Source organism: Hemitrygon akajei, chromosome 21 (assembly GCF_048418815.1).
Source record: "Hemitrygon akajei chromosome 21, sHemAka1.3, whole genome shotgun sequence".
In the NCBI taxonomy this organism is placed as follows: Eukaryota; Metazoa; Chordata; class Chondrichthyes; order Myliobatiformes; family Dasyatidae; genus Hemitrygon; species Hemitrygon akajei.
Window position 1 is genome coordinate 9868301 of NC_133144.1, and position 27182 is coordinate 9895482.

The 27182-nt window shown below is 46.2% G+C and overlaps 1 protein-coding gene across 3 annotated transcripts in view; it reads left to right on the forward strand.

The window, feature by feature from the left end:
• crtc3 (CREB regulated transcription coactivator 3) overlaps positions 1-27182 on the forward strand; it is a 112253-nt gene that overhangs the window by 41692 nt on the left and 43379 nt on the right. For all 3 annotated transcript variants that reach the window (XM_073024764.1, XM_073024765.1, XM_073024766.1), the window contains exons 3-4: positions 21542-21676; positions 25177-25238. In XM_073024764.1, coding sequence (XP_072880865.1) covers positions 21542-21676; positions 25177-25238 — 197 coding nt within the window. The remainder of the gene's footprint in view (positions 1-21541; positions 21677-25176; positions 25239-27182) is intronic.

Below are 27182 nucleotides of genomic sequence, written 5' to 3' on the forward strand. Positions count from 1 at the left end.
TTTTGACTGGAGGTCTCTGACCACTGATATTTTCCAGGAATCAGTGCTGGCGCCTTTGTTGAAGATTAAAGACCTACAACAGATTAGCTTTATTTGTCACATGTACATCGAAACATACAGTGAGGTGTTGGTTTGCATCAACAACCAGCACAGTCTGAGAATATGCTGGGGGCAGCCTGCAATTGTCACCATGTTTCTGGCACCAACATAATGTACTCACAACTCACTAACCCTTACTAACCTGTACATCTTTGGAATATGGAAGGAAACCCGCAGTCACAGAGAGAATGTACAAGGTCCTTACAGACAGTGTTGGGAATTGAACCCTGATCACTGGTGCTGTAAAGCATTATGCTAGCTCTTATGCCACCATACTGTTCTGATACTTAGCATAATATGTCTGATTTCTGATAGTGTTTCTGATGTAAAATGTAAATGAATTGGTTGAAGATGTAGAATTACACAAAAATTGGAGGAATTGTGGATTGTGAAGGAGAATATAGCATGATATAGATCTGTTGTACTCATGGGCAGAGAAGTGGCAGATGGAGTTTAATCCATGCAAGTGTGAGGTACTGCATTTTGGGAGGTCAAATGTGAGGAGAAAGTTGCAATAAATAGCAGGACCCCGAGGAACACTGATGTACAGAGGGATCTTGTGGTTTAAGACCAAAGCAGTTCGAAAGCAGCAAGGAGATAAGGAAGGTGTATGGGCTGCTTGTCTTCATTGGTCGAGTCATTGAGTAGATGAGTTAGGAAGTTCTGTTGCAGCTGTATAGAACTTTGGTTGCATTGCATTTGGAGTATTGTATGCAGTTGTGGTCCTTGCATTACAGGAAGGATGGGGATCCTTTGGGGAGGGTGCCTGTGAGGGTCACCCCAGGGTGCTGCCTGGGCTGGAGAGTATGCTTCATAAGGAGAGATTGGACAAAATTGGATTGTTACTCTGGAGCGTCAGAGGCTGAGCGATGACCTAATAGGTCAGAAGTGCCCAGTGCTAGAAGGTGAGAAGGTTAATTTAGTTTTTCACAGGAAGGCGTAGGTGCCTGGGACATGCTGCCAGGGTTGGTTGTGGAAGCAGATGCAATAGTGGTATTGAAGAGACCTCAGAGTGGCCACATGGACGTTCAGCGAAAACAGGGATATGGATAATGTACAGGCTGATAGATTTAGTTTAATTTGCCATGTTGGTTAGCATAGACATTATGTGCTGGAGGGCCTTTCCCTGTGCTATGCGGTTCAGTATTCACTTATTCACTTTGGGCAATGTGTAGCTCGAGAAGCTTGGTAATGAGTCAGAAATAAGACTAAAACCAGTGATCCCTGTGGTCAGTGACTGAGGTTGGTGGGCCTTGTGGATGAACATTGGTGATTTCTCTCCTCTCTCCCCCCCCCCCCCCCCCCCCCCCAGATCGGCAAGTCATGGAGTTGTGTCCCATGGGTCAAAGTCCAGGGTTCGATACCCAGAGGACCACGAAATCTGGGGGTTGAAGACCCTTGGTTGGTGTGTCTGAGGTCTGTGAGTCTTCATGACTGAGTGCTGGGTTTGGAGGCCTGCCTGGGTGTGCTTGCATGGGGGGAGTGTGGGAAAGGGGCCTGTGTTGGTGTTGGAGGCCTATCAGTGTGGGTGGAAGGGTGGAAAAGGGGCCTGTGCTGGTGTTGGAGGCCTGTCTGAGTGAGTGAGTGGGAAAGGGGCCTTTGCTGGTGTTGGAGCCCTGTCTGTGTGAATGAGTGGGTAGGAAAGGGGCCTGTGCTGGTGTTGGAGGCCTGTCTGAGTGAGTGAGTGGGAAAGGGGCCTGTGCTGGTGTTGGAGTCCTGTCTGAGTGAGTGAATGGGTGGGAAAGGGGCCTGTGTTGGTGTTGGAGGCCTGTCTGAGTGAGTGAGTGGGTGGGAAAGGGGCCTGTGCTGGTGTTGGAGGCCTGTCTGAGTGAGTGGGTGGGAAAGGGGCCTGTGCTGGTGTTGGAGGCCTGTCTGAGTGAGTGGGAAAAGGGCCTGTGCTGGTGTTGGAGGCCTGTCTGAGTGAGTGAGTGGGTGGGAAAGGGGCCTGTGATGGTGTTGAAGGCCTGTGTCTGAGTGAGTGAATGGGTGGGAAAGGGGCCTGTGCTGGTGTTGGAGGCCTGTCTGAGTGAGTGAATGGGTGGGAAAGGGGCCTGTGCTGGTGTTGGAGGCCTGTCTGAGTGAGTGGGAAAAGGGCCTGTGCTGGTGTTGGAGGCCTGTCTGAGTGAGTGAGTGAGTGGGTGGGAAAGGGGCCTGTGCTGGTGTTGGAGGCCTGTCTGAGTGAGTGGGAAAAGGGCCTGTGCTGGTGTTGGAGGCCTGTCTGAGTGTGTGAGTGAGTGGGTGGGAAAGGGGCCTGTGCTGGTGTTGGAGGCCTGTCTGAGTGAGTGAGTGAGTGGGTGGGAAAGGGGCCTGTGCTGGTGTTGGAGGCCTGTCTGAGTGAGTGGGAAAAGGGCCTGTGCTGGTGTTGGAGGCCTGTCTGAGTGAGTGGGTGGGAAAGGGGCCTGTGCTGGTGTTGGAGGCCTGTCTGAGTGAGTGGGAAAAGGGCCTGTGCTGGTGTTGGAGGCCTGTCTGAGTGAGTGAGTGGGTGGGAAAGGGGCCTGTGCTGGTGTTGGAGGCCTGTCTGAGTGGGAAAAGGGCCTGTGCTGGTGTTGGAGGCCTGTCTGAGTGAGTGGGAAAAGGGCCTGTGCTGGTGTTGGAGGCCTGTCTGAGTGAGTGAGTGGGTGGGAAAGGGGCCTGTGCTGGTGTTGGAGGCCTGTCTGAGTGAGTGAGTGAGTGGGTGGGAAAGGGGCCTGTGCTGGTGTTGGAGGCCTGTCTGAGTGAGTGGGAAAAGGGCCTGTGCTGGTGTTGGAGGCCTGTCTGAGTGAGTGGGTGGGAAAGGGGCCTGTGCTGGTGTTGGAGGCCTGTCTGAGTGAGTGAGTGGGTGGGAAAGGGGCCTGTGCTGGTGTTGGAGGCCTGTCTGAGTGAGTGGGAAAAGGGCCTGTGCTGGTGTTGGAGGCCTGTCTGAGTGAGTGAGTGGGTGGGAAAGGGGCCTGTGCTGGTGTTGGAGGCCTGTCTGAGTGAGTGGGAAAAGGGCCTGTGCTGGTGTTGGAGGCCTGTCTGAGTGAGTGAGTGGGTGGGAAAGGGGCCTGTGCTGGTGTTGGAGGCCTGTCTGAGTGAGTGGGAAAAGGGCCTGTGCTGGTGTTGGAGGCCTGTCTGAGTGAGTGAATGGGTGGGAAAGGGGCCTGTGCTGGTGTTGGAGGCCTGTCTGAGTGAGTGAATGGGTGGGAAAGAGGCCTATCTGAGTGAGTGAGTGGGTGGGAAAGGGGCCTGTGCTGGTGTTGGAGGCCTGTCTGAGTGAGTGGGAAAAGGACCTGTGCTGGTGTTGGAGGCCTGTCTGAGTGAGTGAATGGGTGGGAAAGTGGCCTGTGCTGGTGTTGGAGGCCTGTCTGAGTGAGTGAATGGGTGGGAAAGAGGCCTATCTGAGTGAGTGAGTGGGTGGGAAAGGGGCCTGTGCTGGTGTTGGAGGCCTGTCTGAGTGAGTGAATGGGTGGGAAAGAGGCCTATCTGAGTGAGTGAGTGGTTGGGAAAGGGGCCTGTGCTGGTGTTGGAGGCCTGTCTGAGTGAGTGGGAAAAGGGCCTGTGCTGGTGTTGGAGGCCTGTCTGAGTGTGTGAGTGAGTGGGTGGGAAAGGGGCCTGTGCTGGTGTTGGAGGCCTGTCTGAGTGAGTGAGTGAGTGGGTGGGAAAGGGGCCTGTGCTGGTGTTGGAGGCCTGTCTGAGTGAGTGGGAAAAGGGCCTGTGCTGGTGTTGGAGGCCTGTCTGAGTGAGTGGGTGGGAAAGGGGCCTGTGCTGGTGTTGGAGGCCTGTCTGAGTGAGTGGGAAAAGGGCCTGTGCTGGTGTTGGAGGCCTGTCTGAGTGAGTGAGTGGGTGGGAAAGGGGCCTGTGCTGGTGTTGGAGGCCTGTCTGAGTGGGAAAAGGGCCTGTGCTGGTGTTGGAGGCCTGTCTGAGTGAGTGGGAAAAGGGCCTGTGCTGGTGTTGGAGGCCTGTCTGAGTGAGTGAGTGGGTGGGAAAGGGGCCTGTGCTGGTGTTGGAGGCCTGTCTGAGTGAGTGAGTGAGTGGGTGGGAAAGGGGCCTGTGCTGGTGTTGGAGGCCTGTCTGAGTGAGTGGGAAAAGGGCCTGTGCTGGTGTTGGAGGCCTGTCTGAGTGAGTGGGTGGGAAAGGGGCCTGTGCTGGTGTTGGAGGCCTGTCTGAGTGAGTGAGTGGGTGGGAAAGGGGCCTGTGCTGGTGTTGGAGGCCTGTCTGAGTGAGTGGGAAAAGGGCCTGTGCTGGTGTTGGAGGCCTGTCTGAGTGAGTGAGTGGGTGGGAAAGGGGCCTGTGCTGGTGTTGGAGGCCTGTCTGAGTGAGTGGGAAAAGGGCCTGTGCTGGTGTTGGAGGCCTGTCTGAGTGAGTGAGTGGGTGGGAAAGGGGCCTGTGCTGGTGTTGGAGGCCTGTCTGAGTGAGTGGGAAAAGGGCCTGTGCTGGTGTTGGAGGCCTGTCTGAGTGAGTGAATGGGTGGGAAAGGGGCCTGTGCTGGTGTTGGAGGCCTGTCTGAGTGAGTGAATGGGTGGGAAAGAGGCCTATCTGAGTGAGTGAGTGGGTGGGAAAGGGGCCTGTGCTGGTGTTGGAGGCCTGTCTGAGTGAGTGGGAAAAGGACCTGTGCTGGTGTTGGAGGCCTGTCTGAGTGAGTGAATGGGTGGGAAAGGGGCCTGTGCTGGTGTTGGAGGCCTGTCTGAGTGAGTGAATGGGTGGGAAAGAGGCCTATCTGAGTGAGTGAGTGGGTGGGAAAGGGGCCTGTGCTGGTGTTGGAGGCCTGTCTGAGTGAGTGAATGGGTGGGAAAGAGGCCTATCTGAGTGAGTGAGTGGTTGGGAAAGGGGCCTGTGCTGGTGTTGGAGGCCTGTCTGAGTGAGTGAGTAGGTGGGAAAGGGGCCTGGTTTCCTGATGCTTTGTTGTTGCTTGTGTTGTTCTGAGCATGCTATGTTGGTGCTGGAATGTGTGGCGAAACTTGCAGGATGCCCCCAGCACATCTTTGGGGTGTGTTGGTTATTGACACAAACGATATGCTTCATCGTGTTTGCTGTCCATCATATCCGATGATGACAGAAAACCTATATGGGAGAGTGTTTTTTTTTCTTGACAATATTTTTATTTTTTTTTATATAAAGGGAACATGGTGTAAAGGAGAATTTTGCAGTGCATAACAAATATATCAAATGTACAATTCACATTCATGAAAAAGATGAACCCAGAGTACAAACATTATCACCCCACCCCTTCCAGTCCCCAACTCCAAGCCATCAGTGCATTGGCAAAAAGGGTGAAACAGAAGCAGGTGTATTTTTCTAATACATGGCTGTTGTATGGTAACAAATCTGAGTCGGAAGAGCTTTACTGGAAGATGCTGGCGAATGGGAGAGTTTTCAAAGTGGAAAGGCCATTGCACCGGGGCAGTTCCAGTCTCTTGACCTCCCAAATCTGGGTGCAGTAGTACGACTAGTCGTCACAAACTGATGTCTTCCTTGCATGCAGTGGACAACCGTGATTACCGTAGATTCCGGACTACAGAGCGCACCTGATTTTAAGCCGCTGGCTCTAATTTTAGAAATAAAATCATTTTTTTAAATGTAAAGGCCGCACCGGATTTTAGGCCGCACCGGATTTTCGGCCGCAGGTGTCCCACGTTGTAATATGAGATATTTACACAGAAAGATATTACACGTGAGGATTTTTTTAACTTTTAATTAAATCCATATGGTAACAAAAACAAATACATATTGCAAATGCTTTTTTTCGAACCGTGCCCGTACGCGGCTACTTTTAAATATACGTTGCGTATACTTCTTTACTGAACAACATTCCAATATCTCCTAACGACTGGTAAAAAATATATATACTGCAGCCTACCAGGAAAAGTTATTGATACCTTTAACTTAAAAGCAGAGTTCGCTCAGATCCAAAGCCGCTCGCGTAATGCGCTCCCCCCCTCCTTTCCGTTTCATCGCAAACGGCATTTAAAAGCAGAGTTCGCTCGGATCCAAAGCCGCTCGCGTAATGCGCTCCCCCCCTCCTTTCCGTTTCATCGCAAACGGCATTTAAAAGCAGAGTTCGCTCAGATCCAAAGCCGCTCGCGTAATGCGCTCCCCCCTCCTTTCCGTTTCATCGCAAACGGCATTTTCCCACAAGACACCGCGAAACCGGGTGTGTCGTCATAGCATCCCGCGATGTAGTACAGAAAACAAATATAGTTTAAACTAAGTAGGGTAGGTAGCACAATGCTTCGAGTGTTTTCCATGTTGATGAGGGTGAGTACAAATGACTGATTTACAATAATTTAATTGTGAAAGTGCGCTTGATTTATCGTACAATTTCATTGGACCTCTGTGAACTACTCATCAATTTTATTGGTCTACTGTTACGAGGCAAAATGTTTACGAGGCGGCATGAAAAAAAACCATGTATTAGCCGCTTCGGATTATTGGCCGCAAAGTTCAAAGCTGTTCAAAATGTGGGAAAAAAGTAGCGGCTTAAAATCCGGAATCTACGGTACTTCTGTGCCTTGTCATGCCCTTCTCTCTCCATGGAGCGTCGCAGAAATGCCTTCCTGGCTGTTGGATCTCACTAGATCTGCTGGAACTGACTTCACATTCCTGGACATCCCCATACACCCCATTTCATTGTACACGTGACTTCGCGTGTCCCTATCTCACTGAGGTCTGATGCCTGTTGAAGAGATTTACTGGGATGTGGTCGCTGTCACATTCAAACAGCTTCTTGGAGCCACAGGTGAGAGCTGAGTGTCTGGTGGGGACTGGAGGTGAATGAGCTGCCCCAGAATGGACATGACAAGCCCCTTCACCAGTGTGCTACCCCCTCCCTGGAAACCCTGTTTCTTTGTGCAAGTGATAAATAAATGAAGCTGAATCTGAAAAGTCGAGCTGGCACGAAGTTGCAGGCACGGAATACCTGAGCTGGAATTGGAGAGTGGGGCAGTGAGAGCTGAGGATGCTGTTTACAGGTGGTTTGTCTTCCCCCCCCCCCCCCCCCACTCTGTGCGGAGCTGGGAGATTGCCGCTGGCCTTGCGAGCTGTACATGGGAGAGATGTCCAGAGTCACAGTCCCAAGGCACCCTGCAGGCATGTCAGTTTTGGAATTTTCCGTCAAATCTCCATTTTTTTTCCTGATTTCAAAACACCTTTTTTTAAAATATACCCCTCTGAACGGCCTTTTTGGTCATGTACCCTAATTTGCTTCTGTATCAAACTGTATTTTATTGTTGCTTCTGTGAAGCCTTGTCAGTGATTTTCTGTACTGAAGGATGCCGTAGATAAGCTGGTTTGGCGTGTGACAATAAAGTGACTCGCTGACCCTCTCAATTAGGGCTTGTACCTGAAGGCAGAAGCCATGAAGTTGCACTGGGCACTGCCCACCCTGCTGTGTCACAGCGAATAGAGGTGGGAGCACCAGAGGGTAGGTAGACAGTTTAGATGAAATATGAAACAAGTTTTGTTGTATCACTGACATTGTGTTCCTGCTCTGTGTGATTTTAATTAATACTTCAGATGGAGCAAGTGTCAGACAAGATGGTGTTTGGGCAAGAACTTGTTCATTTGTGTTGTGACGGCGTTAACTGGGGAAATGCGTAAAGTGCTGGAAGAACTCAGCAGGTCAGGCAGCATTGGTGGAGGCAGACTATTTGGCCTTGGCCCAAAACATCAACTGCTTATTTCCCTCCTGGATACCATTCCACCTGACCTGCTGGATTCCTTCAGTAATTAGTTTGTGTTGCTCGATGTTTCCAGCATCTGCAGAACCTGTTTATATATTCATCAACAAAGCCATGGTACTCCAGTTGGTGGAAGGTGCAGATACAGTGAGCTGTAATGAATTGTTCAATGAACATGCACTTTAATAAGGGGTCTCAGGTTACTGCTCTGCTGAGAGATGGGAACAGACCGGTTGGATTGGGCCACTGCGTGGTGCAGCAGCCCACTGAGGAAAGGCTCCTCTGTCAGAAACTTACTGTTTGCCACTTTCATTGATTGAAGAGGTGGACAGAGCAAGTGTGTGTGTACACAGGGAGTGGTTCATCTGAGCTGTGTGACCGGCCTTTATGTTGCTTTTAAAGTGTCTGCTTATCTTGGAGGGTATACTCATTAAACCATTGTTGAGTGATTTTATTACGCTGTTTGTAAAGAGGTTGTACATTCTCCCTGTAACCTTGTGGGCTTCCTGCACATGCTCTGGTTTCCTCCCACATTCCAACGACATATGTTATGTTAATAAACTGTGTTGGAGCTGGAAGCATGGAAACACTTGCATGCCGCCCCCAGCACACCCTCAGACTGCGTTAGCTGTTAATGCAAGCAACTCATTTCGCGGTTATGTTTTGATGTACATGATAAATAAAGCTAATCTAACTGTGGTTGCTTGCCTGAAGTCAATATAGTTAACTGTGTTGACATTACCAGCTCAGAAGTTTGAGCTCAACAAGAGGAGGATTTGTCCTCTAGGTAGGTAGCCATTTATTCATGCAGTTCATTCCTAACAACAGATCAGGGCCAGAGAGCAGGAGCACCAATCAGGAAATCATTGAGTTTTTGCTTGACAAACAGCCAGCACGTTCACAAAGAAATGCCATTAGGCCTGCACTACGTGGGGACTGGGTGAAGGAAGCCCATTATGTGCTGGCTCTCTGTGTAAGGGGACATTGGCGGAATTTAATCGACAGGATAATGCTGTTGGGTTTTAAGTCAGAAGCGCTGTCCTTGAGAAGGTAACTGGGATCAAGCTGTGTCATCTCTATCTGTGTTTACTGTCCTCCCTGCCTGCTCGCTTGTTCTGTTCAAGGTCTTTCTGTTTGTGTTCTGTATCTCCACGTCATGTCCCTCTGTCAAGGTAGGTAGTTAATTATCGAAATATCTGCAAGCGTCGGCTGCTGGGATTTCAACACTCCAGCCTCTGCCCTGAAAGGCACTGGAAACTGATGGCTTTTTGTTTACTGAGGCCAGGTTGCCTCCCCCAGTGATCTCATTCATTTGGCAGTAGGAAGTTGCCATTCAACTTTTAAAGAGGGCGTATGGCAAGCTTGCTTTTATTACTCAAGGAACTGAGGGAAGTTACATCGCAGCTTTATAAAACTCTCTCTAGGCCACAGCTGGAGAATTGCATTCAGTTGTGGGCACCCCACTCTAGGAAGGATGTCGAGGCTTTGAGGACAGTGCAAAAGAGAAATACTGCCTGGATTAAAGCCCTTGTGCTACACGAAGAGGTTGGGCAAACGTGGGTTGTTCTCTCTGGAGCGGCAGAGGCTGAGGGGAAGTCTGATATGATAATGAGAGGCACGGGTAGACAGACGGGTCAGAATGTCTAAAAGCAGAGGGCATGCATTTAAGTTCAAAGGAGGTGTGCAAGTTATGTTTACAGAGTGGTGGGTGCATGGAATATGGAGGCAGATATAATAGATGCATTCAAGAGGCACATGAACATCCAGGAATACAGAAAGAGGTGTAGGCAGAAAGGATTAGTTTAGTTGGATATTTGATAACTAATTTAAATGTTTCAGTACAACATTGTGGCCAGGTTCCTGTTCCTGTTCTGTATTCTTTTGATAATCCCACTCAGGAAGTGGAGAGCCTGATCTGATATTCAGAGTCCTGCAGCCTGTTGGAGGGGGCTTTTTCTTGGGATTGTAAACTGTGCCCCATCTCTTTCCTCTGCTGAGATGAGTTTACCAACACACCGAGCTATTCTGGTGGGTGACTGAGAGCCCGTGAAGGAGAAGGAGGAAACATCTGAAACATTCAGGCGTTTGGACGGCATTGAAAGATCACTGAGCTGTAGGTTTAGCTTCTCCTCTCTGTACAGATGCCGACTGACCTGCTGAGCATTTTTAGTTTTCTTTCCATTGAAATAGTGGCATATCTAGATAGCAGTGATAGGATTGGGCCGAGCCAACATGAATTTACCAAGGGTAAATCATGCTTGACTAATCTGTTGGAGTTTTTCAAGGATGTAATCAGGAAGTTAGACGGGGGAGATCCAGTGGATGTAGTATACCTCGATTTTCAGAAGGCATTTGATAAGGTCCCACATCGGAGATTGGTGGGTAAAATCAGAGCTCGGCATCGGGGGGAAGACATTGACATGGATAGAAAACTGGCTGGCAGATAGAAAGCAAAGGGTAGCGGTGAATGGGTGTTTCTCGGAATGGCAGGTGGTGACTAGTGGGGTGCCACAGGGCTTGGTATTGGGACCACAGCTGTTTACAATTTACGTCAACGATTTGGATGAAGGCATTGAGAATAACATCAGCAAATTTGCTGATGATACTAAGCTGGGTGGCAGTGTGACATGTGATGAGGATGTTAGGAGAATTCAGGGTGACTTGGATAGGCTGGGTGAGTGGGCAGATACTTGGCAGATGACGTTTAATGTGAATAAGTGTGAGTAAGAACTTTGGGAGTAAGAACAGGAAGGCAGATTATTATCTGAACGGTGTAGAGTTAGGTAAGGGAGAAATACAAAGAGATCTAGGAGTCCTTGTTCATCAGTCACTGAAGGTGAATGAGCAAGTGCAGCAGGCAGTGAAGAAGGCTAATGGAATGTTGGCCTTTATTACAAAGGGAATTGAGTACAAGAGCAAGGAAATCCTCTTGCATTTGTACGGAACCCTGGTGAGACCACACCTGGAGTATTGTGTACAGTTTTGGTCTCCAGGGTTAAGGAAGGACATCCTGGCTGTAGAGGAAGTGCAGCATAGATTCACGAGGTTAATTCCTGGGATGTCCGGACTGTCTTACGCAGAGAGGTTAGAGAGACTGGGCTTGTACACGCTGGAATTAAGGAGATTGAGAGGGGATCTGATTGAAACATATAAGATTATTAAGGGATTGGACAAGATAGAGGCAGGAAATATGTTCCAGATGCTGGGAGAGTCCAGTACCAGAGGGCATGGTTTGAGAATAAGGGGTAGGTCATTTAGGACAGAGTTAAGGAAAAACTTCTTCTCCCAGAGAGTTGTGGGGGTCTGGAATGCACTGCCTCAGAAGGTAGTGGAGGCCAATTCTCTGGATGCTTTCAAGAAGGAGCTAGATAGGTATCTTATGGATAGGGGAATCAAGGGATATTGGGACAAGGCAGGAACCGGGTATTGATAGTAGTTGATCAGCCATGATCTCAAAATGGCGGTGCAGGCTCGAGGGACCGAATGGTCTACTTCTGCACCTATTGTCTATTCCAATTTGTATCTATTTATATTCTTTTCTTCAGTGTAGAAATGTCATACAACAAAGGACCTGCTTTTAAGGTGGATTGGGTGGGGGTGAGGTTTAAAGGCAACGTGAGGGGCAAAGAGTGTTAGTGCTTGGAATGTGTTACCAGGAATCAGGCAGTTTGGTAGAGTTTGAGGCTTTTCAATAGACATGTTAATGTGCAAGAAATGGAGGATATGGATGATGCAGAGGAAGAGGACATTCAGCATGAATTGACATCGAGTGGCACAATATTGTGGACCGAATGGTGTTTCCAGTGCTGTGCTGTTCTACGTTCTGTATTTTAGCTTCAGTAGTTTCTCTTTTCAATTGGATTTTGCGTTCTATGTAAGTTTTTTTTCCTCTGCCATCCTTGCATCTTAGCACCCTTTTGTGGCATCCTGCTCTTTATATGTTTGGTAGCTTCTTGCTGATATTGCAGTCACAATTATCTGTAAGGTTTGTTTTCAAGTTCCAGAGTGGGAGGGAAGGGTTTGCTAGATCTTGGAGCAGGTTGAAAGGTTAGCAAAATGTCATGGGCCAAAGAGCCTGTACTGTTTTATCATGTTCTATGTTCTCTTCATGGCATCTTGTGAACAAATTGGTTGCCAAGGTCCATACATCAAATAATGATAACTTCAAACGTAAGTGGCAGGCTGCGTCACACATCAGTACACCCTGAGGCCGTGTGTGACTTTATTTCTCTCAATTCCAATAGTCCAATGAGTAAATGGCGCCTTCAGGATCAGAACTGTTCACGGTCTTCCTGGGTGAATAAGCAACAGGAGCAAATCACGGTATCTTGAGTCTGTTCCGCCATTCACTACAATCGTGATCTTGGTTTCAGCTACACTTCCATCCCTGCTGGAAAAATGCTGGTATCTATTTTAAGGAATTAGAGGCAGTGCTCTTGGAGAATGCTAATAGAATGGGGCATTGTTGCTAAAAGGGAAATCGTGTTTAATAAATCTATTCAAAAATGTATAGCAAGCAGAATACATAAGGATGAGCCATTGATGTGTATTTTGACTTTCAAAGGGCCTTTGACAACGTGTCACACAGATTATTAAAGTTATATCTGTTGAATCAGTTTATTATCCCTGACATGTCGTGAAATTTGTTATTTTTGTGGCAGCAGTACAGTGCAAGACATAAAATTGCTATAAATTACAGTAAAAAAAAAAGTACAAAAGGGGATTGGCAAGGTAGGGTTTATGGACCATTTAGTTATGATAGCAAGGGGAAGAAGTTGGAGGAGCAGCAGAGTGGGGGCTAGCCTAACACTATTACCAATGCCAATGACTGGGGTTCAGTTCCCGCCATTGTCTGTAAGGAGTTTGTACATTCTCCCCGTGACCCCATGGATTTCTTCCGGGTGCTCTGGTTTCTTCCTGCATTCCAAAGCCGTATGGGTTAGGGTGAGTTTGTTGTGGTCTTGCTATGTTGGTGCCGGAAGCGTGGCAACACTTGTGGGCTGCCCCCAGCACATCCTCCGACCCTGTTAGTTGTTAACGCAAATGACACATTTCACCTGTTATGTTTTGACATTTTGATGTACATGTGACAAACAAAGCTTATCTTTCATCTTTAAACATTGAGTGTGAGCCTTTAGTCTTCTGTACGTCCTCCCTGATGGTAACAGTGAGAAGAGGGCGTGTTCTGGATGGTGAGGGTCCTCTGATGAATGCCACCTTCTTGAGGTCTCACCTCAATGGCGGGCGTGGGGGTGGTCGTGGCTGTGTTGGAGTGGGCTGAGTATACAACCCTCCGGAGTCTCTTTCAATCCTGTGCGGTGTTTCAGCCAGTCAGAATCTGTAGAAATCTGCAAGAGTCTTCGGTGGCGCACCAAATCTCCTCAAGCCTCCTAATGAAGTATAGCCATTGGCTTGCCTTCTTTGTGACTGCATTAATATGTTTATTGTTGGATCGATCCCCTGAGCTGATGACGACAAGGAGCTTGACAATTTGTTCACCACTGACTCCTCAGTGAGATCTGGTGTGTGTTCTACAAACTTACCCTTCCTGAAGTCCGCAGTCAATATCTTGGTCTTAGTGACGTGAGAGCAAGATTGTTGTTGTGTCTGCACTCAAGCAACTGATCTGTATACCACCTCAATGCCATCTGAGACTCTGCCAACAACAGTGGTGCTGGCAGACACACAGTGATGAGTACAGAGAGAGTAGAGCAGAGGACTAAGCTCACAACCTGTGGTGATTGTCAGCAAGGAGGAGATGTTGTTAAAGATCCCCACCAGCTGTGGTCTCTCAATGAGGAGAGCAGGGCTCCAGTTGTAGCTGGAGATAGAGAAGCCAAGGGTTTTATTTATTTATTTAGAGATGCAACTTGTTAACACTCCCTATCGGCCCATTGAATCTGCACCACCTAATTATACCCTTGTGATCAATTAACGTACTAATCATAAACAAAGATTCTGCAGTTGCTGGAAATCCAGAGTAACACGCACAAAGTTCTGGAAGAACTCAGCAGATCAGGCAGCATCTTTGGAGAAGAATGAAGAGCCAATGTTTTGGGCAAAGACCCTTCATTAGGACCGTTCATCTATCAACCTACTAACAAGTATGTATTTGGAATGTGAAATGAAACTGGACCGCCTAGAGGAAATCTACGTGGTGATGGGGAGAACATGCAAACTCCTTACAGACAGTGGCGGGAATTGAACCAGTGTTGCTGGCGCTGTAATAGTGTTACACTAACCACTACGTTATCTTGCCACCCAAAGCTTATTGATTAGTACTAAAGGGTATAATGGTGTTGAACACCAAGGTGTAGGCAATAGATGGCAACCTGATGTAGATACTGCTATGTCCAAGTGATCCAAGGCTGACTGGAGAGCCAGTGGGATTACATCTGCTGTAGACCTATTGTGACAATAGACAAGTTGCAGTAGGTCCGGGTCCTTGCTTAGGCAGGAGTTGATTCCCGCCATGACCAACGTCTCAAAGTACCTCATCACAGTAGATGAGAGTGCAACTGGCTGCCACCCTGCTCATCCTGCTCTTCTTGGACACTGGTTGATGCCCTTTTGAAGTGGGTGGGAATCTCCAACTGCATAAGTGAGAAGTAGATGTCTTTGAAAACTGCAGGTGAAGTTCAAGGTAACTTTATTAATAGAGTACACGTATGTCACCATACGCAACCCTGAGATTAATTTTTTTGCAGGTATTTATAGTAAGTGCAAGAAACACACTTGCACTCGATCAGTGAAAGATTGACAAATAACCAGAGTGCAAAAGACAACAAACTGTGCAAATAACAAAAAAAAATAAACGAACAATAAATATCAAGAACATGAGATGAAGGGTCCTTGAAAGTGAGTCCATAGGTTGTAGAGCAGTTTAGTGTTTGGGTGAGTGAAGTTATCCCCTCTGGTTCTGAGGGTCTGGACCCGAGTCATCGACTGTCCATTTCCTCCCACAGATGTTGCTTGGTACACGGGAGTTCCTACAGATGTTTTACTTTTTGAGAGGGCTGATGTTGTTGCAGCTTTAATTTCCCAACATGTGTTGAGAATAGGTTAATGGAGAAAGTGAAGCAGGAAAAAATGGCTTGTTTTTAGTTTAGAGTGCTCTACAGGCATCGATGCTGGGGCCCCGTCAGTGATCTGAATGTGAGGAGTAAGTTTGCTCATGATGGAGAGGTAGATGCAATAGTTGACTGTGATTGGTTTGCTGGGTAAGTGAATGGGAAGGATGTGACCTTTTAGTACAAGAAATAGATCTTTGAGTAAAGTAATAGATGAACTTTTTGTCACATGTACATCAAAACGTACAGTGAAATGTGTTGTTTGTGTCAGCACGGTCCGAGACTGAGCTGAGGCAGTCTGCAAGTGTTGCCTTGCTTCCAGCGCTGACTTAGCATGACCACAGTTTACTAATCTGTACACATTTGAAATGTGGGAGGAACCTGGAGCACCAAAGCAAGCCCATGTAGTCGTGGGAGAGTGTACAAACTTCTTTTTTTTAAAAAAAAAGCGGTGGGAAATGGACTTGGGTTGCTGGAACTGTAAAGTGATTCACTTACTGTTACACTACGTGTCGTGCTCTCACTATGTGAAACCTGTCCTAATTCGGTGCATGGGTCTGGTCATTATACCCAAGGGAAGATTTACGTATATCTCTCCAAACTCCTCTCGTCCATGTCTCGCCCTGAGCCTCTTTGAATGAACATCTACCACTTCCTCAGATAGCTAGTTCTATACTCACACCACCCTCTGGGGTTTTTCCTTAAACGTTTCACCTTTCAACTTATGACTTCTTGTTCTAGTCACACCCAATATTGTTGGTTCAGTGTCCTCTAGGAAATGGAATTTGCCCTCTATTGGTAAATCTTTGCCAACATGATCAGTGTCATCACACCTAAACCTCTGTGACATTTAGTCTAGGGCCACAACTGAACCATGGAAGATACCGGCTGAGGTATGACTGATAAAACCAGAAGATATAATAGCAGAATTAGGCCATTCAGCCCATTGAGTCTGTTCCACTATTCTGTCATAACTGATGTATTATCCCTCTCAGCCCCATTCTCCTGCCTTCCTCCCATAACCTTTGATGCCCTGACTAATCAAGAGCCTATCAACCTCCACTTTAAATATACCCAATTACTTGGCCTCCACAACTATCTGTAGCAATGATTTCCACAGATTCACCACTCTCGGGCTTAAGAAATTCCTGCTCATATCTGTTCATAAGGGGTGCCCTTCTGTTCTGAAGCTGCGCTGATGAACTGGATTCAATGATTTATTCTCTTTCAAACATATTCCAAAGATGCTGGCTTTTAAGATAAAAGTTCTATTCCTTTGGAGAATCTTTTGTGATGTAGCATTTAGTCCAGGACTCTCTTTGATTGGTGTTGCTCTGAATGTTGTCTGCACTTTCAGAAGCTACTGAGCCTCGTGCATTCTGTGCCCAATGGGGAGGCGCTGACATTGTAAGGGTTGATCACTTCAATATCTCCAGTTGTTGCTGTGCTGTCCTAATGGATCTTAGTGTTGTCAGCTGGAGAAAGCTTCATATTTACTACCCATTCAATCTGAGCCACAGGGGGCATCTCACTGGGAGAGTCAGCATTGTGTGCACTCCTTTGGTTTGTAACTGATTTAAAGAGTACAAAGAAAATTTTACAAAGATGTTCCCAGGACTTGAGGACCTGAGCTATAGGGAAAGCTTCAGTAGGTTAGGACTTTATTCCCTAGAGTGTAGGGGAATGTGGAGAGATTTGACAGAGGGACACAAAATTAAGAGGGGTATAGATAGGATAAATGCAAGTAGGCTTTTTCCAACAAGGTTAGGTGTGACGAGATCTAGAGGTCATGGGTTAAAGATGAAAAGTGAAGTGTTTAAAGGGAACACGAGGTCACTCAGGGTAGTGAGTGTGGAATGAGCTGCCAGTGGAAGTGGTGGATGCAGGTTTGATTTCAATATTTAAGACAAGTTTGGATAGGTACATGGATGGGAGGGGTATGGAGGACTACGGTCCAGGTGCAAGTCAATGGTAAATGTTGATCAGTTCTGCACATTGACTTGGAGGAATATTAGGCCATTCCTCCTTATAAAACTGCTTTAACTCTGCGATGTTGGTGAGTTTCCTTGCACGAACTGCTCGCTTCAGTTCCTTCCACAACATTTCTATAAAATTAAGGTCAGGATTTTGACTCGGCCATTCCAAAACACAAATTTTCTTCTTTTTAAATCATTCTGTTGTTGATTTATTTTTGTCTTTTGGATCATGCATTATCCAACTTCTGTTAAGCTTCTGGTGACGGACTGCTACACTGACATTCTCCTGTAAAATGTCTTGATAGAATGTTGAATTCATTGTCCCGTCGACATTTGCAAGCTGTCCAGGCCGTGAGCAGCAGAGCAGCCGCAAACCACGATATTCTTTCCACCATGCTTCACAGTTGTGATGAGGTATTGGTGTGGGTGTGCAGTGGCCTTTTACCTCCAAACATAGCAATGTGCATTTCTGCCAGAAAGTTCGCTTGTTTCATTTGTCTGCAGAACATTGTCCCAGAAGCATTGTAGAACATCCTAGTGGTCTTTTGCAAACTTGAGACATACAGAAATGTTTGTTTGCTTGCTTTGGAGAGCAGTGGTTTCCTCTGTGGTATCCTTCCACGGACACCATTCTTGTTCATTGTTTTTCTTATAGTGGACATATGAACAGAGACTTTAGCAAGTTCTAGATCTTGTTTTGCAGGTCTTTTGCTGTTACCCTTGGGTTCTTTTTTCACCTCCGTCAGCATTGCACTTTGTGCTCTTGATGTGATCTTTGCAGGATGCCCGCTCATGGGGGAGCAGCAGCCGTACTGAGTTCCCTCCATTTGTAAACAATTTCTCTTGCTGTGGACTAATGAACACACAGGTCTTTTGTAGCCTTTTCCAGCTTTGCACATCTCTACAATCCTTCTTCTAAGGTCCTCTGAGTTGTTTTGATTGAGACGCGGTGTACATAAACAGATCTTTCTTGAGAAGAGCAGGCTCTGTCAGTAACCTGACTTTGTGTATCTTTTTTTTTAGAGCAGGGCACCTCTACAACCCTCACCTCCAACTGCAAATCATTGATTGGAACGCCTGTTGCCAAATAGCTTTTGTTGAAGGGATTACCCCAGAGTTCACATACTTTTCCCAACAAATACATGTAATACTGGATCATTTTTCTCTCATTATAAATGTTTTTGTGTTATTTAATTAATTGAGTTCCCTGTCTATTTGTAGGACTTGCATGAAGATCTGATCACATTTTGGGTCATATTTACATAGAAATAGAGAAAATGCTACAGGGTTCACATACTTTATAGCACCACCATATATCATGAACTTTGTTGTTTTGCGGCCGTAGTATAGTGCAGTACATGATAAAATTACTAAAAGAAATTAAAAAGTAATAAGACGTGCAAGTAGTGAGCTAGCGTCATGGGTTCATTGTCCATTCAGAAATCTGATGGCCACAGGGAAGAAGCTGTCCTAAAATGTTGATTGTGTGTCTTCAGGCTCCTGTACCTCCACCTTGATGGTAGCAATGGAAAGAAAGCATGTCCTGGGTGATGTGGGTCCTTAATGATAGAAGTGTAAAACTGAGTGTGAAAGAGTGATATGGTGCTACACATGAAGGCCAGGACCCCAAAAGGTGCATCCATCATAAGGACTCCATCATCTGGGACATGCCTTCTTGTTGCTACCATCAACGGCTGAGGGTGGGGGGGAGATACCAGCAGCTGAAGACACGCACTCAACTTTAGGAAAAGCTTCTTCCTGTCTGCCATCAGGTTCCTCAATAGACAATGAACCCATGAATACCACCTCACTATTTTTCCCCTTTTTGCTGCTGTTTTGCACTACTTATTTAATATATATATTTCTGAATGTAATTTTTTTGTCATGTGTTGTGCAGTACTGCTGCAACAAAACAACATATTGCACAACATGTACCAGTGATATTAAGCCTGACACTGATTTTATTCTGATTCCGAGGCTTTGGTCTAAGTGACACCAGTGTGTTCAGTCTAAGCATCAGAGAGAATTTTTTCAATCACTTGACGGAAGCAGTAGCTGGAGTCGTCCAGTGTTGTAATTGCTGAATGCCGGTGTTAAATGAGGACACGCATTCCCGGACGGGTTGGCTGAGGCTCTCGGCTGCTCCCCCACCCCCCCAGCTGCGAACTGAAGGACTGTAATGACGACAATCTTTCATTTCAGAACAATAAGATGCCAGGGAGAGCTCAGCGAACTGCAACAGCATCCCTGGATTTGTCACCCTCCTTTTGCTCACTATAGAGAGGTTAGTGCAACAATAGACTGTGTTGTCTGACACTCATCTATTGTTCCTTGCGTTCATTTTCTGACAGGGCTCCATCTCTGATTCTAATCAGAAGGTGAAATCATGGCACTGTCATTAATGTGTCTGAACAAGATCCTCCATCAGAATTAAGTTTCATTGTTCTAAATTCAAGCAATTCTCTCTTTCTGTAAATCTATGGCCTCTCATCTATTGATATCTCTTCGCACTTTACCTCTTCCAACTATCACTTCCTAGCTTCTCTCTTCATTCCCCTTTCCTCACTCACCCACCTTGCCCTTCACCTGTTCTCACCTATCAACTGTCAGCTTGTACTCCTCCTTCACCCCCTGCTTTCTTATTTGGCTTCTTCCCTCTTCATTTCCAGTCCTGATGAAGAGTCTCAATTCAAAACATCAGCTGTTTATTATCCTGCATAGATGCTGCCTGAACTGCTGAGTTTCTCCAGTGAACCAAGGTGCCAAGTTTTCCAGCATCTGTACAACTTCTTATGCTTATGACACCTTTCTATGATTTTGGCTCAGTTTTTCGTTTTCTGATAGTAGAGATGGCCTTGGTGGGCATCTTCCACTGACCTGCTTTTCCCAACACTTAGACAAAATAAAATCTTCCTTCCATTTTGACTCATTTGGCCTTGCCTTATCATAGATACTCCCTTTCAGAATTGGAATAAGAATCAGGTTTAATGTCACCAGCCTATGTCGTGATGCAGCAGCAGTACATTACAATACATAATAAAAGCTGTAAATTACAGTAAGGACTGAGTGAGTGTGAGAGAGTGTGTGTGTGAGTGTGTGTGAGTATTGTGTGTGAGTGAGTGTGTGTGTGTCTATACACACGATGCCAGGGAGAGCTCACTGAACTGCAACAGCATCCCTGGCAATCTGATGGCCGAGGGGAAGAAGCTATTCCTGAATCTTTGAGTGTGTGCCTTCAGGCTCCTATGCTTCCTCCCTGATGGTAGCAAAGAGAAGAGGGCATGTCCTAGGTGATGGAAATCCTTAACGATGGACGCCACCTTTTTCAGGTATTGCTCCTTGAAGATGTCCTGGATGCTGGGGTGGGGAGTGTGGTAGTGCCCATGATGGAGCTGACTGAGTTTACCACTTTCTGCAGCTTATTTCGATCCCATGGAATGCCCCCCCACCATACCAAACAGTGATGTAGCCTGTTAGAGTACTTTCCACGGTACATCTATAGAAATTTTATGAACGTCTTTGGTGATGTACCGTCTCCTCAAACTCCTTATGAAATATAGCCGCTGTCGATCGTTGTTGGGCCCAGGGTAGATCCTCGGCGATGTTGACACCCAGGAACTTGAAATTGTTAACTCTTTCCACTTCTGATCACTCGCTGAGGACTGGGGTGTGTTTCCTCTTCTTGCCTTTTCTTTGTTCTACTCACCCTTCCCCGGCCTTCAGTGCTGCTGGAAACTAACTTGATTTCCTCATTCCCAGGAATGACAATGAACATGGAGCTAGAACATTGACTCCAATTTTCTTTCCACAGATGCTGCCTGACCTGCTGAATGTTTCCAGCATTTTCCTCATTCCACTGTTTGCACCCATCCTAGGGTCTCTCATTTCCTCTCTCAATCTCTCTACATTACTTTCTTCCTTTAAGATGCTCCTTAAAATTGTTCTGTTTGATCCTCGATCCAGATACCTGACTTTTGAGGTAAAATTATGTCAGTTTGTGTTCCTGTTTCAGCTGCTGTATAAGTACAGGTAGCTGATCCTGTGCCTGACTGAGTGGTGTTTCACTGAAGTTTGTCCAACTGCACTGAAGTAGCTGTCATGTTGTCAGTGCATTGAGTTTGACATCTGATGAAACTGGTATTGCAGTGTGGATTGATGGTGACCTATTGATCAGACACATTAAGAATGGATGTGATGGCGTTGGAGAGGGTCCAGAGGAGGTTTACCAAAACGATCCTGTGAATGAAAGGGTTAACCATTCATTTAATGGTTCTGGGCCTGTACTTGCTGGAGTTCAGAAAATCAAGGGTTTGAGGGGAGGGGGATCTCATTGAAATCTATTGACTATTGAAAGGCCTAGATAGAGTAGAGGATGTTTTGAATAGCAGGAAAGTCCAGGACCAGAGGGAACAGCTCAGAATAGAAGGTCGTCCCTCTAGAGCAGAGATGAGGAGGAATTTCTTTAGCCAGAGGGTAATGAATCTGTGGAATTCACAGCTACAGATTGCTATAAAAGCCAAGTCATTGAGTATAATTAAAGCAGAGGTTGATAGGTTCTTAATTAGGATAAGCGTCAAACGTTACAGGGAAGAAGGCAAGAGGATGGAGTTGAGAGAGAAAATAAATTAGCCATCATTGAATGACAGCGCAGACCTGGTGGGCTAAAGGGCCTAATTCTGCTTCTTTGTCTTGGATCTTCCGGTCTATGAATAGAATGATGGTGGGCAACATTTAAAACTTATTTTTTCTCTCTTTCCGTCAGGGTTTGTTGCATCCAACGCTAGATTCTACACGAGGAACACGACATCATGGTTTGGTGGAGAGGGTTCAACGTGATCGAAGTCACCTAATGTCTCCTCACCGCCGTCAGTCTCCAATGGATAAACACGGACGCCAAATATCCTTGACCATTTTCTTGTCTCTTCCCACGCTTCCATTTAACTGATGGTCCTAGAAACATAACGTTTTACTTGGATCCTGGAGGATTCTAAAATATTCGACTGCTGAAACTACTTACATTGCAGCTGTATAAAACTTCGATTTGTCCATGTTTTGAGTATCGTGTGTAGATCAGGTCCACACACCATAGGAAGGATATGGAAGCTTTGGAGAAGGTGCAGAAGAGTTTCACTAGGATATTACCTTGATTGGAAATGTGACAGAATTTCCCCGGAGTGTCAAAATTTGATGGGCCGCCTGACAGAAGTATGTAAGTTAGAGAGGCATAGAGTGGGTAGGTAGTTAGTCTTTTCACAGGATGTTTCCTGGTCTTATCTAGGTGGTGTCAGGGGTCGTGGTGGTCGGGTGTTTGGAGGGTTGTGATCAGGTTGTTATTGCTGGGGTTGTGAGGTGTTGGAGTAATGAGGATAAGCTCCCACTATCTATTAAATGCCCCCAAAGGCATGTATCTCAAATGGCCTCTGACAGCCAAGTCCAGCTCCTGGACTTTACATGTGGCTTAGCTACTACGCCCAGCAGAACCATTTCTGTAAACAGGAGAAGGGGCAAAGGCAGGTTATTTTCACCTTAAAACCAGTCACTTCAGGCAGATGGGGCTTGTCAGCCGTGGTTGGCAGCTTATTTAGGAGAAGAGAAACTCTGGCCTCAAACCTTCACGACCTTACAGCTTTATCCACTGGGGAAGTCTTTGGGAGAAAATCCTGAGGAAAAATCCAGAGCTGGAGTCCCTAAGGCAGTCCTACATGGAGTTCAACGCTGACTGGCAACTTCTCTGATGTTGCTGATGCCAGACTGTATCTGTTTCTGTCCTTCCTTTGGATTCATCAGTTGCATGGAGACGGAGCCTGTTGCATGGGCAACTGCTTGTCCTCAAGAGTAGAGCCAATAACACAGAAAATCCCCACAACTCTGATTCCTAGTCAAACACCAGAAGAAGTGGTGTTTATGAAGCCACCTTTTCTGCTTGGTAAAGTGTCAGTCCTGCTCTGCCCTTCGATGATGAGTTGTCTGCCTGCTAGCTCAGATCCAGGATAGTGAGGCAGTTTGGTCGGTAAATAACTACTTTCTGGAAAAGAAGTTACATCAAGGTGCACAAAATGCTGGAGAAACTCAGCAAGTCAGGCAGCATCTATGGAGAGGAATAAATAGCCAACGTTTTATACTGAAACCCTTCATTAGGTCTTGTAAGTGTCAATGAAGGGTCTTGATTCAAAACATCGACAGCTTTTTCCCCTCCAGAGAAGCAGCCTGACCTGCTTAATTCCTCCAGCATTTTTTGTATGTTGCTCTAGGTTACCAACACCTGCAGTATACAAGCCCTCCCTGGGTGTGTATCTGGTATTGGGGCTTTGTATGAACCATCCCTGGGCTTGTATCTGGAATTGGGGCTGTGTACAAACCACCCCTGGGCTTGGATTTTGGTAATTCCTTGTGTTCCTGAGTAGGTGTAGATGCAGGGTCTGCAAGAAAAAGGTTTGTGCTTGAGCAAAACAGAATCAGAATCAGGTTTAACATCACTGGCATACGTTGTGAAATTTCTTGTTGTTTATTTATTAATATATAAAATAGTACAAAAAGAGAAAAAAAAAGTAGTTGTGAGGTAGTATTCATGGATTCATCCATTCAGAAATTTGATGGCGGAGGGAAATAAGCTGTTCCTGAATCATTTGAGTGTGTGTCTTCAGGCTCCTGGACTTCCTCCGTAGTGATGGGCATGTTCTGGTTGATGGGGGTCCTTGATGATGGATGCTGCCTTTTTAAGACTTCGCCTTTTGAAAGTATCCTCAATGCTGGGGAGCCTAGTGCCCACGATAGAGCTGACAGAGTTTACAATACTCTGTAGCCTTTTTCCAGTCCTGTGCAGTCACCCCTCCATACCAGACGGTGATACAAACCAGTTATAATGCTCGCAATGGTGCCTCTGCTCCTGAAGTAAATCCAAACCCAAACAGGGCAGTTACAATACTGTGTATTGAATAAAGCTCCCTCAACATTTTTCTAGCATTGTTCCCAAGGCAGTCAGAATGGACTGGACTGGACACAGAATAAAGAATAATACACAAACCATAATTAGTCGATGGTCAAAGTCACTTAGATCACATTTCTTCCACATTCTGATGTTTGGTCTGAACAACAATTGAACCTCTTGACCACATCAGCGGCTTTTATGCATTGAGTTGCTGCCGCATGATTGGCTGATTGGATATTTGCATTGCTGGTGTACAGACGTACCTAATATTGTAGTTACTGAGTGTAGAATAAAGCTCCCTCAATGTCCTTCCAGCAAGTGTCACCAGGGTATTCAGAATGGATTGGATGCAGGTCAAATTCTGCTCTACACCATTCTGTTAAATGCTCCCAATGTAGACCAGAATCAATTGGGTACAGAATAAAGTTCCCTCTACACAGTAACTTCAAACATTCCCGGCAAAAATATTTTTGTTGTTTATCGACAAAGGTTTTAGGAACATGGGGATGTCATTCCACCCCCTCAGGCTGTCCTGCGATTTTACAGGATCATGGTTCATGTCATTGGTATATTTAAGGCAGACGCTGATGGTTCTACATTAGTCAGGGCATGAAGGGTTACTGGGAGAAGGCGGGAGATTGGGGCTGAGAGGGAAATGGATCGGCCATGATGAAAAGGCGGAGGAGACTCAATGGGCCAAATGGTGTAATTCTTTTCCTGTATTGTATGGCCTTATGGTTCATCTCTGACCGAGTGCTAACCTCCATCCTCTCTCACTTCATGTAACAGATACCTTTCTGCCTTAAATTTAAGAATTTTAATCTGCAGAGAAGCACAGGCCAAGCAAGTGAACAGCAAGCATCACCATACTTCTCCAAAAATGACGGGCCTGACGTTTAACTTTCACCCATATCCCCAAATCCTGTGTGGATATTTTCTCTCCATCTTACTGTTTTCTCCCTAAGATTTTGTAAACTTTAATCAAATATCCATTAAGTACACCCTACATTGTGTATCCTCTCCTTGTAAATTAACCCTTGATTATCATCTACCTCTAACATACCCCCTTTACGTACCTCCAATCATTAGGTTCCCAGTTTGGTGTGGGTGTTATCTCATTGAAACCTGTCAAATATTAAAATGCCTAGAAAGAGTGCCTGTATGATTATTCTATTATGGGTTTATTGAGTATGCCCACAAGAAAATTAATCTCAGAGTTGTATCTGGGTGATATATATGCACTTTGCTAATAAATTTACTTTGAATTTTGAATGTTTTTTTAGAGTGGACATGGAGAGGATGTGGGTCAGTCTAGGACCAGAGGGCACAGCCTCAGAAAAGACAGATGATGAGGAATAACTTTAGTTCTGGATTCCCATTTTTGTCCTTCTGTATTGTGTGAAATGTATGATGATGTTAAAACTATTTGTAACAAATGTTAAAATTCAGTTTTTCCTTAATGTATGTACTTTGACAGTTCCCCGTACGGGTCAGTTTACCTTTCACCACCACCAGATACCAGCTGGAGACGGTAAGACAGTGTGTGGTTGGACGTACCCTGTGTAATCACAAAGTACACTGCAGATGCTGTGGTCAAATCAACACGTACAAACAAGCTGGATGAACTCAGCAGGTCGGGCAGCATCCGTTGAAGTGAGCAGTCAACGTTTCGGGCCGAGACCCTTCGTCAGGACTCGAAGAACCCTTTGGAGGGTCTTGGCCCAAAATGTTGACTGCTCATTTCAACGGAGCTGCCCGACCTGCTGAGTTCATCCAGCCTGTTTGTGCCCTGTGTAATGTTAGTGATTCTATTTAAGTCTCTTGCATTATGTCCAGTTAATATCGTGCTGAACTGTCCACTGGTTCCAAAAGTCTTCAGCAGATCATTCTTTCTGGTTTCATATTTTAATGATGAGATGAGGAAATGGAAGGATGGGATAGTAAAATGGAAGATGATGTGAAGGTCATTGGTGATGTGGATACTGTCAGTTGTCAAAGTTTACATTGGGACATTGATAGGATGTAGAGCTGGAGTTCAATCTGAAAAGGTGTGAAGTGATTCACTTTGGAAAGTCTAATTTGAAGGCAGAGTACAAGGATAATGGTGGGACTCTTAGGCAGTGTGAAGAAATAGAAGAATCTTGGGGTTTGCGTCCCTCAATCCCTGAAACACTGCGCGAGGTTTTTTAAGAAGGTTTATAGTGTGTTGGCCTACATTAGTCAGGTGATTGAGCTCAACAGGTCTTGAGGCTTCCTTCACCTGAGTATGTAGGGACCTAAGAGACAAAGTTAAATGCTTGAGGTAACACTGCAATTCCTCGCCCATCATTTGTAGATCTACTTGTATTGGTGGGGGGTTTTGGTCACTGCCCCATGGGGTTCTATTCGGGCGTCCATAAACTATCTCAGCAGCAGTTAGCCCAGTACCAGTTTGAGGTGTAATGCGCATGTGATACAATGCTAGGGGAAGGACTTCAAGCCAATTTAGTCCTGTTTCAAGGGTCAATTTAGTTAGTTTATCCTTCAGGGTGCCATTTGCACGTTCCACGATTCCTGCGGCTCGGGGGTGGTAGGCACAGTGGAATTGTTGTTCAATCTTTAGTATTTCGCAAAGTTCTTTGTTTACTTTCCCAATGAAGTGCGGGCCGTTATCAGATGAGAGTCTTTGTGGGATACCAAAACGAGGAATAACTTCTTTCAGTAGCATCCGCACTACCGTGGAAGCCTTGTTGTTCGTTGTGGGGAAGGCTTCAATCCATTTACTAAAGACGTCGATTATAACCAAACAGTACTTATAACAATTTACCTTTGGTAACTCGATAAAGTCCATTTGTAATGTGTCAAACGGTCCTGCTGGGGTTGGGGTGCACCCTTTATCACATCTAATAGATTTACCCGGGTTTACTTTATGGCAAATTAAGCAACCCCTTGCCCGTCTCTCCGCTGCCTCATTCAAACTGGGGGACCACCATGTTTTTAATACACATTCCCTCCTTGCCGAGGTGGGTGTCAGAGTGGAGGCGGTCGACCAGGACAGGCAGGAGAGTATCAGGAATACAAGTCTGACCTGCTGGGGTCTGCCAGAGGCCCGTTGCGTTATTAATAATACAACCATGCTTCTTCCAAACATCAATTTCTGTCGCAGGGGCGTCCCCCTGTAATCGCGCGATGTCGGATATGCCTGGGCTATCAACCGGCAGAAGGCGTGGGGCCGAATCCACAGTTACTGTTTTAGAGGAGGAGGCTCGCTTGGCTGGCATTGCCTTTACTTACGGGAGAGTCATCGGATAAGTGGGCGGCACATTTAATAATCGCAAGCTTACCGGGGAGCTGGATGGCTTTGAGCAAATTGTCAATGTAGGGGCCGTTGGCAGTGCTTTTGCCAGCCGACGTTTGGAAGCCCCGCTGCGCCCAAATGCATAGCGTGAATCCGTGTAAATATTGGCTGTCTGACCCGAGGCGAGGATGCATGCGC